Source organism: Notothenia rossii, assembly GCF_949606895.1.
Source record: "Notothenia rossii genome assembly, chromosome: 5".
Classification (NCBI taxonomy): Eukaryota; Metazoa; Chordata; class Actinopteri; order Perciformes; family Nototheniidae; genus Notothenia; species Notothenia rossii.
In genome coordinates this window covers 59,984,955-60,002,625 of record NC_136903.1, presented here as the reverse complement: position 1 = coordinate 60,002,625, position 17,671 = coordinate 59,984,955, and the positions used below count along the sequence as shown (strand labels likewise).

General features: G+C 43.3%; 1 protein-coding gene across 3 annotated transcripts; it reads left to right on the top strand.

The window, feature by feature from the left end:
• The first annotated feature begins 13,121 nt into the window (after nucleotides 1–13,121).
• On the top strand, nucleotides 13,122–17,273 carry blcap (bladder cancer associated protein). 3 transcript variants are annotated; one of them, XM_079683348.1, is made up of 2 exons: nucleotides 13,122–13,267; nucleotides 15,406–17,273. In XM_079683348.1, exon 2 carries the CDS (start codon nucleotides 15,586–15,588, stop codon nucleotides 15,847–15,849), a length of 264 nt encoding a protein of 87 aa, XP_079539474.1. In that variant the 5' UTR covers nucleotides 13,122–13,267; nucleotides 15,406–15,585; the 3' UTR covers nucleotides 15,850–17,273. The 3 variants fall into 3 exon arrangements, with proteins under 3 accessions (XP_079539474.1, XP_079539476.1, XP_079539475.1); XM_079683350.1 differs by lacking the exon at nucleotides 13,122–13,267 and adding an exon at nucleotides 13,318–13,765; XM_079683349.1 differs by lacking the exon at nucleotides 13,122–13,267 and adding an exon at nucleotides 13,814–14,025.
• The last annotated feature ends 398 nt before the right edge of the window (nucleotides 17,274–17,671 follow it).

The window sequence follows — 17,671 nt, the reverse complement described above, 5'->3', positions numbered from 1 at the left end:
ATCCACATTAGTTTCCAAATCTATCAGAAAGCAATTCAAATTTTTAGCCTTAAATATAGAAGTGGCAAAGGGGCAACAGGTCATGGTGGTGGGCTGTTACAGACCCCCCTCAGCTGTCAAGGACTCCTTGTCTTCGCTAGCAAATCTTTCATCACAGCTAGACTACAAGGAAATAGTGCTACTTGGAGTTTTTAACTGGGACTGGTTAACTGCAGTATCAGAGGATTTTAAAAACCTTTGTATCTCCTTAAATGTTACTCAGATTGTTGACAGTCCTACTCACCCTAACATTAAGTGCCCTAATAAATCCTCCCTAATTGATCTCATTCTAACTAATGTTCCCTATAAATACTCAACTGTGGGAGTATTTGTGAATGATCTGAGTGATCACTGTGTTGTAGCCACAATTAGGGACACTAAGGTCCAAAAGGTTAAACCTCGTATTTTTATTAAGAGAGACATAAAACATTTTGTGGAGCAGGGTTTTGTTCATGATCTGTTTGGGTTTGATTGGGGAAAAATCGATCTGTGTGCTGATGTTGAAACTGCATGGTCTTATTTTTATCTTGGTTTTATGGAGATCATTGATAGACATGCACCCCTGCGTACATTTTGAGTAAAGGGACGAGATAATCCTTGGTTTTCTGCTGAACTGTCTAGTCTCCTTCATGAGAGAAACAAGGCCTGGGCAAAGGCTACGAAATCAGGCTCAGAGGTAGAATTGCTGTGTTTTAGGCAGCTAAGGAATAGCTTCACATCACATGTCAAAAGTGCTAAGTCGAAGTACTATTTGTCAGTTACCACATTTTGGAAAGCCATAAAATCGATATCCACCGGTGAGATCCGTAATGAGCTACCTCCGTGCCTTACCACAGCATCTGGCACTATATCTGACAGGGCCACCATGTTAAATTGCTTTAATAAGCATTTTGTGTCCTGTGGCTCTCTGTTTGATTCTGTTTCTAACTCTGCTTCTGTGAACACCCCAATCCGTGACTCTGAACAATGTGGTCTGGAAAACCCTTTCAGTTTTACTCCTTTTACTGTTGATGTTGTTCATGAAGCATTAACAAAGTTAGATCCTAAGAAACCGGCTGGCCCGGACAACGTAGAACCTTTCCTTTTAAAGATAGCTGCAGATTTAATTGCTCTTCCTCTCACTACTCTTTTTAACCTCTCCCTCAGCACAAATGCAATTCCAAAAGTATGGAGGTCAGCTTATGTTTTGCGTTTGCTAAAAGGAGGGGAGGCAACTATTTTAAATAACTATAGGCCACTCTCTAAATTGTCAGTTCTGGCGAAGGTTTTCAAACGCCTCGTGAGTGAACAAGTAAAGGAGTTTTTATGTAAAAATGATATCCTGTCTAAACATCAGTCAGGCTTCAGAAAGCAACATAGCACCATCACTGCCACAATGAAAGTGGTGAATGATATTACGAGTATTTTAGATAATAAGCAGAGTTGTGCAGCTCTATTTATTGACCTGTCCAAAGCGTTCGACACCGTTGATCATCGTATCTTAAAGCAGAGGCTGGTCAGTATTGGCATATCCAGCCATGCAGTGGGGTGGTTTGTGAACTACCTCTCTGAAAGGTCCCAATGTGTTCACTTTGATGGGCTGTCTTCTGAGTGGTTAAACATTGCTAATGGTGTTCCTCAAGGTTCTGTTTTAGGTCCACTTTTATTCTCCATATATATCAACAGTTTAGGTGAAAATGTTACAAATACCTTGGTATCTGGCTTGATGATTGTCTTACTTCTAAACTTCATGTCAATAACCTGTTTAAAAAGCTGAGGGTTAGACTAGGTTTCTTTTTCAGAAACAAGTCCTGTTTCTCACTTGAAGCCAGGAAAAGGCTAGTCACTGTGACCTTTTTACCTGTGCTGGACTATGGTGATTTGTTGTACGTATATGAATGCACCTGCCTATTGCCTGAACAAGTTAGATGCCGCCTATCACAGCGCACTGAGATTTGTCACAAATTGTAAAGCACTTACACATTACTGTACCCTGTATGCCAAGGCAGGTTTGCCATCACTTACTGTAAAGAGGCTCAGTCATTGGTACACCTTTATTTATAAAGCTTTGTTGGGTAAACTCCCATATTATATATGCTCTCTGATAACACAGAGAGTTGCAAGCAGCTATTGTCTGAGATCTCATGATGTAGTATTGTTAGATGTGCCAAGAGCAAGGACTGTCTTAGGTAAGACAGCTTTTATGTGCACAGCTCCACTTGCTTGGAACAATCTTCGGCAAGAATTGAAACTGAGCAATCTCATTCCTCTGCATGTTTTTAAAGCTAGACTAAATGAAATGCTGATACTATGGGCACTTGTAAATGTCTATAACTACTGTATGTAAATGTATCCTGTAAATATAATGTATGATGTCCTTTATTGTTTTATGTTTCATGTGGAACCTATATGCTGCAGGTCTCCCTTGAAAAAGAGATCTATGATCTCAATGGGACCAATCTTGTTAAATAAAGGTTTGAAATGAAATGAAATGAAGAGCTTATGCTGCAGTTGGGAATAGACCGGGTTCCCTTATCTCGCCTAGTTCCAGCCAGCGCCTTAGACGGTCACCTGCTGGGAACAATGACTCATCAGACTGTACCCGTTCACATGCTCCTGTCCGGGAACCATCACAAAACTATTCAGTTTCATGTTCTCCGGTCTCCACATATCCCGCTTATCCTGGGTTACTCATGGCTCCGCCGCCACAACCCTAACATTGACTGGGAGACGGGAGCCATTTTGGGGTGGAGCCCCTCTTGTCATCAGATCTGTCTGAAACAGGCTGCCGCGCCTCAGCGTTCGGTGAACCCCAGCCAAGTTCCGGATGTTACAGGGGTTCCACCGGAATCAGTAATTCCGCCAGACAAGGGCTGAGAGGGCGTCCACCCCGAGAGCGGGGGTGGGGTTGTTTTTACTCGAACCGTCCCTTATAGATACTGTATTTTTAAATCATTTGGCTCGGCTCTGTTAAAGCGCCGGCTCTTTCGGCTCCCAAACAGTTTACCACGGAGCCTCAGTTTCGCCGCTGCGAGGCTCTGGTGTTCGCAGCTCACGCGCATGCTCCACTAAAATACCCCTGCTCATCGCGTCCAAATCGCGCACGTTCCGTGTTGTCCTGTAGCAGGCACCTTCAATGTCATGGAAACAATCTTCAATACTCCGAAAATAATCCCACCAGACTCATTTGCCCCTCCAACAGCGGGATGTCCTTGTCCTTTTTCCTTTTCGTCATTTCAAGCGATACAAACTCTCGATCTTCTCTCGAATTATTAATATTTTTGGACGCCCTCGGCTCGCGTTCAGGGCGTCCCGAGCTGAATAAGGGCGTCAAATGACGGCAAGACGGCCCCCTGGCGGAAACGCTGACCGGAATATCTGGACTTCAAGGAAGTATTCAGCAAGACGAGGGCTACTTCCCTACCACCACACCGGCCTTACGACTGTGCCATCGACCTGCATCCCGGCACCAGCCCTCCCAGGGGTCGATTGTACTCCCTGTCTGCTCCGGAAAGAGTTTCCATGGAGACTTATATTAATAACTCTCTGGCGGCAGGGATTATTCGCCCTTCCTCATCACCCGCTGGAGCGGGGTTCTTCTTTGTGGAGAAGAAAGACAAGACCCTAAGGCCCTGTATCGACTTTCGGGGTCTTAATGATATTACTATAAAGAATCGATACCCACTGCCTCTTATCTCTTCTGCATTTGAGTTGTTGCAGGGAGCAACCATATTCACCAAGCTGGACTTGCGTAACACGTACCACTTGGTACGTATTCGCGAGGGGGATGAGTGGAAGACCGCCTTCAACACCGCCTCGGGGCATTACAAGTATCTGGTGATGCCTTTTGGACTTACCAACTTTTTTCCAAGACTCTGTGAGAACACGTGCACCATGTCCAGGCGGTTCTCAAGAGATTACTGGAGAACTCGCTGTTTGTTAAGACGGAGAAGTGAGAGTTTCACACATCCTCTGTCTCTTTTCTGGGATACATCGTGGGACGGGGGAGCATTGAGATGGACCTTTCCAAGGTTGATGCAGTCACTTCCTGGCCGGTTCGAGACTCCCGGAAGCGGCTACAACAGTTCCTCGGGTTCGCCAACTTCTACCGGAGGTTCATTCGTGGATACAGCACCTTGGCCGTTCCACTCACAGCCCTGACCTCCTCTAAGGTTATGTTCAAGTGGTCCTCCTCGGCTGAGGAGGCGTTCCAAAACCTTAAGGCCAGGTTCACCTCCGCCCCCATCCTCCGAGTACCCGATTCTGAAAGACAATTTGTTTTGGAGGGGGATGCTTCTGATATGGGGGTAGGGGCCATCCTGTCTCAGCGAGCAACGAACAGTCAAAAACTACATCCCTGTGCTTTCTTTTCGAGGCGTTTGACACCAGCGGAAAGAAACTATGATGTAGGAAACCGGGAGCTGCTAGCAGTGAAGTTGGTTCTGGAGGAGTGGCGTCACTGGCTCGAGGGGACCGGTCAACCTTTCCTGGTGTGGACCGACCACAAGAATTTGGAATACATCCGGTCGGCCCACAGACTGAATTCCCGACAGGCTAGATGGGCCCTCTTTTTCACTCGGTTCAATTTCTCCCTCTCCTACTGCCCTGGTTCTCGGAACATTAAGGCTGACGCTCTGTCACGTCAGTTTGGGGAGGGAGGGAACATTCCCAGAGGCTCGGACACCATCCTTCCAACTCCGCAGCTCGTCGCCGCCCTCACCTGGGCAGTGGAGGAGAGGGTCAAGGCTGCCCTGGAGGACCAGCCGGGACCCAGTGCCTGTCCTCCGAACCGCCTGTTCGTTCCGCAGATGTTGAGGTCTGATGTTATCCGGTGGGCCCACAACTCCAGACTCACCTGCCATCCTGGTATACAACGTACCCGGGAGGTAGTCCAGCAAAGGTTTTGGTGGGCAACACTTAAGGAGGACACCAGGGAATTTGTTAATGCCTGCCCTGTGTGCAATCAACACAAGTCTTCACACCAAGCTCCTGCTGTTTTCCTACAACCTCTGCCTATCCCTCATCGCCCCTGGTCCCACATTTCTCTGGACTTTGTTATTGGTCTTCCACCGTCCAACAGGCACACTGCCATCTTGACGGTGGTAGACCGGTTCAATAAGATGGCTCATTTTGTGCCGATTCCCAAGCTCCCCTCAGCTAAAGAGACGGCGGAGCTGGTCCTGTTCCACGTGTTCCGGCTCCATGGGCTACCTACCGATGTGGTTTCCGATCGTGGTCCCCAATTTACCTTGGTGTTCTGGAGGGAGTTCTGCATGCTCATTGGGGTCACGGTCAGTCTGTCATCCGGTTTCCATCCTCAATCCAACGGTCAGACTGAAAGGAAGAACCAGGAGATGGAGACGGCTTTACGTTGTGTAGCTTCCAAGAACCCAGCGGCCTGAGCTAAACAACTGCTCTGGGTCGAGTACGCCCACAACACGCTGATCAGTTCGGCCAAACCCCTCTGTTTCCTGGAATCAAGCCCGGATAACTCTTGTTCGTTCAGCCAACTGGTAAGCCTCCTCTGCCAACCGCCGACGTTCCAAGGCACCCGTCCTACAGGTGGGCCAAAAGATATGGCTGTCCGCCCAGGATATTCCTTTACGGGTGGAGTCCAAAAAGCTTGCACCGAGGTTCACTGGACCTTTTGAGATTATAAGGATAATCAATCCCGCAGCAGTAAGGCTAAGACTGCCTCGGACTCTGCAGGTCCATCCCACATTTCACGTTTCCAGGATCAAACCTGTCAGAGAGAGTGCACTGGTTCCTGCGGTCCCTCCTCCACCACCCCCCCGGATGATTGGCGGCGGACCTACATACACCTTCCATCGACTGCTTTGTTCCCGTCGCGGAAGAGGAGGAATCCAGTACCTGGTAGACTGGGAGGGTTACGGCCCTGAGGAGAGGTCTTGGGTTCCAGCTCGTCATGTGTTGGAGCCCCGGCTCATCAGAGAGTTCCATCGGCGCAATCCCGAGCAACCTTCTAAGGTCATCACATCGACGGGCAGAGACACAGGCAGAGTCTCTCCACATACTGTCAGCTCTTCCGAGGAAGACAGCGAGGGGCCTGCTTCTGATGAAGACGCCAATTCCCACAGGGGGCAGGAGAAGGAGGCCGAAATAACTTTTTCAGATGAGTACTAACCCTACCTCCCACGCTCTTCTGTAGATTAGCGTTTAGGGACGTCAGGAGCCGTCCATTAAGGGGGGGGGGGGGGGGGGGGGTTTGTCACAGTCTGCTCCATCTTTCACCAGTAGTTTTCCATTCACCTGTCTCACCTGTTAACCACACCCACGTTTTTGCTCACTCTCTTTCTCTTCTGCACCCATTAGCTTCACTGCCAGTATTTAAACCCTCACCTGAGACACACCCATTGCCAGATCGTACTTTGCCTTCATGCTAGTCTTTCACGCGTTTGTAACCAGATTGCCTACCCGGTTCCGACCGTGCCTGTCCCTGATCCTGCCTGTCCTTGGACTATCCTGCCTTGCCCGCTGTCTGACCTTGCCTGTACCTACGTTGACCGCCTCGCCCGCTCCCTGACCCTCTGCCCGGCCCTGACTCACCTTCTGCCCGCTGTCCTCCGGTTTGTTTGCCTGTACATCATCCGGTATTCCTCTGCTCTGGTATTATTACCAATAAAGTACATTACCAATACTCCGTGGTTTCTCGAGTGCTGCATTTGGGTCCTTCATAAGATTGTGACATAGTCAGGTACTTCTGTAAACACAAAGCCAGACATTTCCTGTATCATAATGTATCTAAATGTAAGATGTTTTTAACAAGCCAAACCACTTGGAAGAAGTCATGTGTAACTTATGTTATGTTGAAAAGAAAGAGCAGTTCTGCCTCTCCCACTGGTGTAAAGTTGCTGGGTCAACTTTGTTATACTGGGTCTCACTCACAGCCTCTTGTTATTAGCCAGCTAATAAATACAACCACATACACAAAGAAAAGCTGCAATTTCAAAATGTCCAAGCATCCTGTATCATAGCCATGCTAATAATGTTTATAATAAACGAAACCGTTTGTAAATCAGTCAAGATTTCAGCGAGTTAAGAGTATTTTTGTGCAGATCACTCACCTTACAAGAGCTACCATAGAGTGTACCAGAGTAGCTGTTAACTGTAGCAAGATGGCGGCCAGTGAGCTACGCTGGAAAATCTCCCATGAGCCATATAGTGTTTATATATATCTATGGGTGTAGGTACTGTTGGGGAAATATTTTCCAAGGCCCATAACTTTGACCCAGTTTATCAGTTCAAACTGTCCTGACTGAGCACACGCACCTGTAACCTTGGCTGCTGTGCTCTCAGTGTTCTGTCTCCCTGTTCCTGCCTGTTGGCGTCAGCTGATAGAGGTGTTATGGTTCTATGTTCCTGCCTGTTGGCGTCAGCTGATAGAGGTGTTATGATTCTATCTTGTTATGCAGCATGTTGTTTATTCTCTCTGAACTAGCTAAATACATGGGTCTGGGGTAGAGTTCTTCAGAATTGACGTGGCAACTCTCCCGTGCAGTGACTTGTGATGTGAATCCTCCGGCCGAAGCTCCTATAATAAACCATCAGTGTTTGACATCAAAGCTCCTGCTCTTCCCGTGTCTCCTTCATGAGTCGGTGACTCCCACTGCATTGCTACACAGAAGTTTCCCTTACAGGTACCATATGTGTTCGGCCTACAAGATGTGTTCGGGGTCCGTTACGCTTACCAATGACGTCACGCATTGGCTGTACGGCAACCCAAGAGGACATTTTACACAGCCAAATTCCGAATGTATTGAAACTCCAGACTCAACGTAAGAGCTTGAGCCTCTTCGGGGGGTGCTAACATTTAAACATACACTTAATTCTTTACTTTGTCCGAATATTCGGCCCCCGCGGGGGGGGGGGGGGCGCGTAGTAATCAGCAGAGAACCGCTTCAACACTCGCATTTCGGTGTACTCACGGCATTCATTTTGTTATTCAAAAATATTGTTGTTTTATAGTTATTTGCATAGCCGTGGGAACATGTTTCAAATGGGGGGTGCTGTGGGGATGACACCAGGGCTGGTTCTGACCAATGTGCTGCCCTATAGGCAAGATTTTAGTTGGCAATGAAAAACCTCTACAAAAGACCAATACACTACCAAAAGAGAAACATATTGACATGGTAGACAGCTTATATATAAAAAGGCTTCAAATTTATTTAGTATTATAACATGTTTTAATTGGAGGGTGGACTTCACATCCTCTAGGGGGGTCCGGGGGTGCCCCCCCGGGAAGATCTTTTAAACATTTTAAAGTAAAATGCTTCAATCTGGTGCACTTTGAGCGCCCAATTACTAGAGACTGATCTAGGGGGTACAACTCTAAACACCCATATGAAAAAGATCGGTTTGCATTTTATTAATCAAATAAGTATGTGAACATTTCCAATAACCTACCATAGCCAATAACAAATAAATGTAACTTATTTTATTTGTGTTGTTCATTCATATCTTATTTTACCAGTTAACATTTATTTATTTATGCATATTTTTAAATCTCTCCAGTTTTAAACAATATTTTTGGTTTACTGTCCTATAGTATACATTGGAATGATTTCAAGCCTGTTTTTATTTATCCTAATAATTATAAAGGTGTACCTTGGAAATATTTGTTTACATAAATTGTGATCAAATCGTTTGAGACTCACTGAGATCATTTAGACTGAAGTTAACTATCTAAACCCTCAGAGTCCTTTACCTCACTGAGCCTCTCAGTCTGACAGGACAGAACTCTCCCTCCACATTATTGTAGAAACAACTTCTTATATCCGTTAGCGCAGCAGAAGCTAAAAACAATCCCCGCCAGTACCGGTGCACCCCCTCTCTCTATCTCTCTCACTTTGGCTGTGAGCTGCGGGCGCCTGATAAGCCAACATCCCCCACTTTCATCACTACAGCGCCCATCGTACGGGGCAAATGAAAAATGTAACCGCAGTGAAAAGGGTGTTATCTTTACTTAATTATGAATGTTGTTACATCAAGGCTCTAAATTCGGTTTTTTTTGGATTATATTTGTATTATATCTTGTGGAAGTGCAGATCCCCTGTCCTCCACCAGGGGGTGCTGCAGCACCCTCAGCACCCCTACTTCCCACGGCCCTGGTTATTTGTTAATGTAACCCAATTTTTGTTCTTTGAAATTGAAAAGGATATCGCACTGTGTTTGTTACTTTTGTTGCAGTTGTATATGTGTTAAGTGTAATTTGGCTTGGCTTCCTATTTATGGACATGCTTTTATTTCGAAGGAGAGGTAGCGCTGTTGACAGGAAGTTGTTGTTGCTTTGGAAACAATCTGACGGAGATTAACGGAGAAAAGTAATATCTACATATAAAGACGGAGAAAGTAAACAATAACGTTTATGGTTAAGTGTTATCACCCCCCGAAGAGGCAAAAGCTCTTACGTTGATATTGGAGTTTTCAATAAATTCAATTTGAAAAAAAAACGGGGAAAAAACAAACAAAACGAATATCCGAATAACGACATTGAAACCCAAATAGTACTTCAACGAACAAATATTCAGATATTCGGGTACAGCCCTAGTATGTATAAATAAAATTCTAGCGACAGTGACCTGAGCAGTTATGTGGAGATGTGACATGCAACGCGGATGTAAAGAGAATGTTGTGTTAATTCTCAGAATAAATGCCAGAAAACACCCCAGATGCTTCGCTGTCATTACCTGAATGATAACAGGTCGCTTACGGTTGTGACCCGTTAGCGCCCCTAGTTACACCAATCCGCATGATCTTATCGTACAACCAATCACAATGCGTGACGTCATTGGTAAGCGACAGACCCCGAACACATATGGTAGGGCTTGTCACTACCCGATCCGTCCCCCTGCCCGATCGGTACTGCGCATGTGCGAGATGGTCCGCCATATTGAAGAACTCCGGACGGCAACCCAGGAAGGACACTTGACACAGTGGCTTTTGGCAAAGCTGCAAAATAAAACGAGAGAGAGATGAGTTATTGTTATTACAACGTGACTTCACTATTATTTAACAACTCTTTTTATGGGGTTCTTTTATTTGGGGTTAAGTACATTGTCAGAATAAGTGAGAGGGTCAGGGGGACGGATCGGGTAGTGACAAGGGCGAACACATATGGTACTGACACCGGCTAAAATGATTGGTTGTGCTTTTTACAGTACTACGGCTTCCACAGATGACATTTTCTAATGGATTTTTTGTCAAAGCACTTAAGATATTCATTGCTATCGGGATGTTAAGAGCATTCCATGGAATATAGCAAAAAATGTATCTCGAGTCGGTTTCTCAAATTTACCTACCCCACCTTTAAGGCACTCAAAATCAATCGCTTTTAAACCTCCACCCTAAATTTCTTTATCCATATCACCTTTCTTCATGTAATGTGGTTTGTTTCTCCAGATGAAGTTTAGATTAATTTGGTAAATGGATTTAATCAGTTTGTTTGGAATGGCATTAGAGTAGGCTGGGTAAATGCATCTTGACAAGGATTCCATCATTGTCAGATATATCCGGCCAACGAAAGGTTTCTTTGGAGCCATGAATTTAACTTAGCCTTGCATTCCTTTAATTTGTTTTCAATGTTCAAATACTTTTTTGTTTTAGTAAGGTAAATTCCCAGGAATTTTATTTCTGATTTGATTGGAATATTACAAATGTCTTTATGTGGAGTATCATGTATGGCAAGAAGTTCAACATTTTTTTTATATTTAAAGTCAAGCCTGACCAGTAGTGTAGGCAGAAATTTACTTTAGGGTGGGCCTGTAAAAAATAGGGTGGGCCAGATTTTTCTTCTGCGCATCAGAAGCTAACAACAATCCCTGCCGGTACCGGTGGCAGATTACTTTTAGAATACTTTTGGAATACTTTCTTTTTCCATAACAGATGGGTATGTTTTGGTGCACAGGAGATACTTGTTTTACTGTTTTAATGGCTTATCAAGAGCACAAACACAACATCTTGGTGTCATTCTGGAAAGCTCCCTCTCATCTGCACCCCACATAAAAAACATCACCCTGACTACCTACTGTCTTAAAACCTTTCCTTAGAATATGTTATGAATTGTACGGTGTCCTTGGGTGCTTTGAAAGGCGCCCCTAAATAGAATGAATTATCATTATTATTTATTATCTGAAACGATGTAATAACTTTTAAAACTTTTTCCAGTCACTTGCCCCATGCATTCAGCAGCAGCAGGCCATTCACTTTGATTTGATCCCGTTATAAATGTCATCATTTTGACAATAAAGAAATGCTACATAAACGTTATCTTGCACATTTTATCTAACCATCTCCGTTTCTAACTTTCAATATATTTTAAAAGAGCTCTCTCCCTTTCATCTGCGTGCGGGGGCGGGGCCTCACAGACACGCTGCATCTCTCTCGCTCACAGACATGCTGCAGCGCTGTGCAGTGTGCACACAGTTCTGCAGGTAATGAATATTACATTTTGTGAGGAAACTTTTCCACCAATAATTCCAATAAGTATTCCAAAATGTATTCACTTCAGGTTTACGAAAGTAACTGTGATCAGATTACTCGTTTTTCCAATGTAACGCCAGCTGAATACACTTGATTTTTGTATTCTGATTACGTAACACCGTTACATGTAGGCTATTCCGTTACAACCCAACCCTGTGTATATCTCTCCGGACTGTCCACCAGCAGATGAAAAACACCCACCTCTCCGCCTCTTCCAAGGGGCGAGGGAACCGTGCGGCAGTTTCCGTTAACATTTATTTTTCTTCTGACAGCCCAGCAGCAGGAGAGGTGGGGAGAGGGAGACGTGGGGAGAGGGAGGCGGTCTATTTCATCGTTATCAGAAAATGATCGTATAAATCGCTGTTAGATGAGGGCAGTGGGGGCTGTTCTTGGAGTCTGGCTTTTTAAAAAAAACTAAAGTTCATTAGTGAACTTTGAGCCATCATTTTTTTTGCAGGCAGCTCTCTGCCTCTCTCACGTTATTATGGCGCGCACCGGAACCAACAATCAGTTTTTACCTGTAAATTAGTTCGGTTCAGAGGACAAAACACATACAACATTAATTAAACTCGATATTTGTTCACTTGAATTTCACTTTGAATTCTTGGATATTCTCAATGGGTGAATACATTTTTTTATAATAATAAAACAATTTTTAAATGACACCGAAGCTTTCTCAGGGTGTGCCAATGAGTAAACTGGGTGGGCCTGGGCCCACCCTGGCCCTATGGTGGCTACGCCACTGAGCCTGATGCTTTGGAGAATCTTTCAATTTTAGTAATAGCTTTTGGAATTGGATTTTTATCCTTTAGGAATAATGTTGTGTCATCTACAAGCTGGCTAATGAGAATACTTGTAGCAAATACATTTAGGTTTTTGATGTCATCACAATTTTCAATGTAAATCGCTAACATTTCTGTAAATATGATAAACTGAGAAATAGGACAACCCTGAGAAATCACCACATTAACCTTATATACATATATATATATATATTTAGCTATACTATTTAAAAATGTCTGACAGTTCTCACTAGAACATGTGGAGGTATAAAGCTGACTGTAGAATTTAAGGATTTCTGAGGAAATCCTTTTTTCGTCTGTTTCTACATATAAACCATTAAAGAGTTGATACTATTTCTAACCTGCCTTCTTTATTCAAGACCACAGAAGTGTGCCGAGTTCTTCTCCCCTTCCTCTATCCATTTAGCTCTGGATCTAATAAAGGCCCCTTGTGCTCTTTGAGTATACATTTAATCTAATGTAGGATGAGGGCTAAGTATTTTCTGTGTGTCTTCTGCAGAAGGGTCAGGTTTATTGCAGTAAATATTTTGTTGTTTAATTATGTCTAGTTCCTTACTTTGGAGTTCTTTTGTATAATGTTTCCTAAATGAAATTGAGAGTTGGCGTACTTTATATTTAAGGAACTCCCATTTTTTGATGGGCGTTGTTAGCGCTTCAGAGTTTAAAATGTCAATAATCAGAGATTTAATCTTTTGGCAGTAATCTTTATTTTTAAGCAGACTGGAGTTAAACTTCCAATATTTATTTGAGCGTGGTCCTTTATTTGCATAGCTAAGCTTAAGTTAAATGTATTCAGGCAGACCACAGTCCTCCAAAAAGCTTTCCTTCAGGGGTCCTTCCAGTTAGCACTAATGCTTGTTAGCCACATTGCCACATTAGCCGCTACGTACGCAGTCAGTTGGTGTTTATGGTAGCTCTCTGCTGAGAATGAACCCAAAATATGTCAGGTTTGTTCTATTTATTTTAAAAATACATTCAAACACAGACCCCAACCTTCAAAATATACGTCAACGTGTCTTTGATAGCTGTAGCTGCATTCGTCGGCTGTTACGTTACAATACATAGGCAAAATCTTTTGTTTTTTAAGCTAACCCATCTAGCTAGCCTCCGATAACGAAACGTGTCAACTCCTTACAAACCTGGTGGTTTATAGTTACAGGGCTTATAACTAACAAAACCGGATGCAATCTTTCACTGAAATGAGGACTTGTATCTGTCACAACCCCGGTCTTAAAACGGTCTACTTTTAGAACTAGCTAAAGCTGCTTGCTAACGTTACCGCCCACTGCGATGGCTATTTGTGGAAAGCGATTGTAGACGAGTCAGATTTGTGTATTTCTTATGTTAAAATGAGTATATAATGAATGCGGCTTGTCATACATCCACTATGCCGAAATAATAATTGTCTCAATCAGGATCCATAATTCGTTCATTGAAGCCCCATGGTGCGTTTGGTTTCGCTTCATTATTTAAAGTGGTAGATTTTTGAATGGGGTTTGGTTATGCATCTCTGGCAAAACACCGGGGAATTGGGCTAGTGTTAGCTAACTTAGTCGGACTTGGTCCTTCCCTGTCAAATAGCATTAACATTGTTCTAAAGTAAGATATCGAAGTAAACGATCAAACCTTGTATTGCAATTTAACTAACCTGGCGGAAGCTGTTTGCTATAGAGTGGACTTTGCCAGGTCACAACTTCCTGTAAGCGTAAGTTGTCCAAGTAAATGGTTGCCAACTAAACATAAATACCTACTTAATCCTAACAAGTTGGTTTTAGTAACATGATTAGCTTATGTAAACATATGTCCGTCGGTGAATGCTAGCAGCTGTAACTGACAGCAACTGAGCTTTTGTCCTTCATCCAGCCGCAGCCAGTTTTCTTTCCCAAACCAGCTGCTTTTACGTAACTCTGTGTTGATTTGCACTCTGTCTAAAGTTCAAGTCAAGTGTATCATTTGATTTAGTCAATCCTATCAATGTTGTCGGACGCTTAACACACCCGTCCCATGTTCATATAATAGCAAAGTGTTGCATAGTGCGTACCTAGTTGAGGTTAGCTGAAATGCTAAGCTACGAGTATCAGGCCCTTACAAAGAAGCATGGGTGGAGGAAGTATTCCTATTTACTTGGGATGACTAACGCCACACAGTCATAATACTCCTGTATGGAAAATGTTACTTATTTAAAATTATAATCAAGAAAAGTAACCCATGTAAATAGTTTTTTTACTTTTCAAATCATTTTAAAGGGCTGGGGCACTGATTATATGACCTGACTCTATCCTTTAACTTAAATGTAAAATACTTCTTTCATTTTGACCTTTTCTATCAAGTTATTATGTAGACTTTATTTATATGCAAGACTGTTGCAAACCTTGAGTCATGTGTAGCTATCTAAGGAGTGGCTCATATGAGTTTGAGGTTCACTGTCGAAGGGACACTTATGCTTTAAAGAATTGTTTAAAAAGCATCTTAATTGTTAGGTTGTCTTATATTTATTATGAGGTATACATGTGTAGAAAGTGTGGAAACGTATCATACAATAATGCAAGTAAACTATTCAAATAAAAAGCCAGATGACAATTAACCAAAGCCCTAAAAGACATCAGAGAATATTTATATATTTTTTCCTTGACAATCAACTTATTGTTTCAGCAATGGAATCCAAAACTAAAATGTATGAGCCGTTGCTCCCTTGCATTTGAACACGACTGCTGTATTAGCTTGCCAACTCAGGCATGGTTGGTCATTTTATCATTTTCTTGTAGCAGTACTACCATCAAAGAAATCATGGTTGATATAAAGTTGGAATGGTTAGTTTACGACTTTGTTGAAAGTTCTTTGTTATGAGGACTTGCTTGTTTTCTTTGTCTTATGTAAAAGTAATTTGAATATGACGGCATACATTTGTCATTTAAGAAATTGTGATGGATGTTCTCACTATGTTCTGGCACTTACAAGGGCAAACACTTAGTGAATAAGTGAAAAGACAGATGATTTGATTAAACTATTGTTAGTTTTAGCACTAATTGGCCAGACTTTCCAGATATTTGGTACTTACAATCCTCACACTCCTTTCTTTCTTCAGGGATGACCTGACGACATCTGGCTCCCTCCATCATCCAAGCTCTGTCGGGTAGGACAACTCCCCCACATCTTCCCAGAGAGTGCTACATCCTCATTTTCCAAAGACCTCCAACACCCCGGGATTAACCGGTCCCAGCCCCACAGAGACCCTCTGCCAACCCGCTTCACAAAAAAATTGACAATGTATTGCTTACAGTGGCTACTTCCTGTGCTGCTCATCCCCAAGCCGCTGAACCCAGCGCTGTGGTTCAACCACTCCATGTTCATGGGCTTCTACCTGCTCAGCTTTCTGCTGGAGAGGAAGCCCTGCACCATCTGTGCCTTGGTCTTCCTCGCTGCCCTCTTCCTCATCTGCTACAGTTGCTGGGGCAACTGCTTCCTGTACCACTGCCAGGACACGGCACTGCCGGACAGCGCCCATGACCCGGCGATTGTCGGGACTTAGGAGCGGAGAGAGATATCGGAAAGGGGAATGGGGGGTGCAAAGGGTGATGAGGCGTTGCTTGGGAAAGATTTTGCCATGCTGTAAATGGGGACAGGCTACACTTCTAGGGGTTTGAGAGCAGTGTAGAAGAGATGTTCGAGGACTGCGGGATGGTAATACTGCAAATACAGATGGCCCTCGGACAAAAGTGGTATTGAGGAAGAAAAGAGCCAGTTTGGGTAAATTACGAGGGGCTCAACAGACTTGAACTTGAGGAGGAGAGGAGGGATGCCAGAGGGGACAATATGGAAACTGTTATGTAACAGGAAATGAAGTCGTGGCGTCCAAACATGGAATGCTAAGCAAAGAACAGGACTGAACTTGAGGAAAGAAGCGTTTCACTTTCATTCAGCATTTGAATGAAAATTAGACAATAAATCCACCACATGTTAACTTAAAGTCACCGCTGTGTTTCAGTATCCCGGTTCCTTGCTTCCGGTATTCTTGTTTACTTCCATCATTGCTCACGGGAGAAGTTGTTTACTTCATTCTGACGCGTCATCTTTTTAAAATAAACTGCCAACATTCACTTAATCCTACTGAAAGGATGTTTTCACTGGCAGCCACGCTTGCTTTACAGTAACCATACTTTGTACACCAGGTAGTGTTAAAGAATGGTTGACATGTTGGCCCCAGGCTTTACAGGAACAGGACAAACATGCTTCTCACAGTCAAACCTGACCAAACTGTCGCCATTTTTGCTCTGCACACTTTCCTGAACAAAGTGTCCACACAGACACTGGACAATCAATAACTATGCTGTGAATAATTCCTCCTTTGCCGCATTGCCACGCAAACACACCTCAGAAGGTGTACGACTGCTGAGATACTATGTTCTCCAGCTGCCCCTCTTCATCCTCATCTCCGCCTCAGATCGAACGTGCCCTGCTGCCAGACCTCTACTTTTATTTTTCTTGTGCATGGGTTGCTGTTATTTTGTTTTGTTCAAGAAATAAGTTCACACATTTGAATCAATTCAGACAAAATGCTGAACGTTTCCAAAGGGTAGAATAATCTGGATGTGTGGAGAATGTCTGTATGAAATAAAATGTGTGATAGGTGTGTCTTTTTTGTGATCATGATAAGCGTTATAAAGGGGCGATACACAAGGTGACAGTAATGCGTGTTTCAGTGTCAAAAAGCAATACAGAGTGCTGGGAAATGAAAATTCTCACTGACAGGTTTATTGGTAATTGCGCTCTCAGTAAGAAGGTTCCCTTGTGTCTCACTGCTGTAAGTGTTAAGTTTAGCTGTCAGGCTAAGGTGTTCATACTGTGTTCCTATTAGTGTGTGTGTGGCCTCCTGTCGCAGTCCTCAACATGCTCACTGCTACATTATTGCTTTGGTTTTAATTTAAATAAAGTTTTTCCTTTCAACATGTTAAACTGTGTTGGACTCATTCAAACATAAAACATATATATTTTTGTATGCTTAATTCTCCTACAGAAAATATTATTTATGGCAATGATGCACCATGTTTTCCGGAGTCTGAAAAAAATATTAAATATTCTATTTGAGAGAAGGCTTTAATAGGTATTAAGTAAAATAATAATTTCATAATAGCCTTTAATATTTTCAGTTTCACTTCCGTCATTATACATCTGTATATTTCGGATCAAACTAATGTAAAGCTGTAAATAGCAGGTTGTGAGTTTTAAATGATGCAAGTGAAGTGCAAGCGGAGCTCACGACCTGCTCCCATTTCCTCTCTGCGTTTAACGCTATTATTCACCTCCTCATTTATATGTGTATCCTCCTGTGAACCAGCTGAGAACGTCTCCTG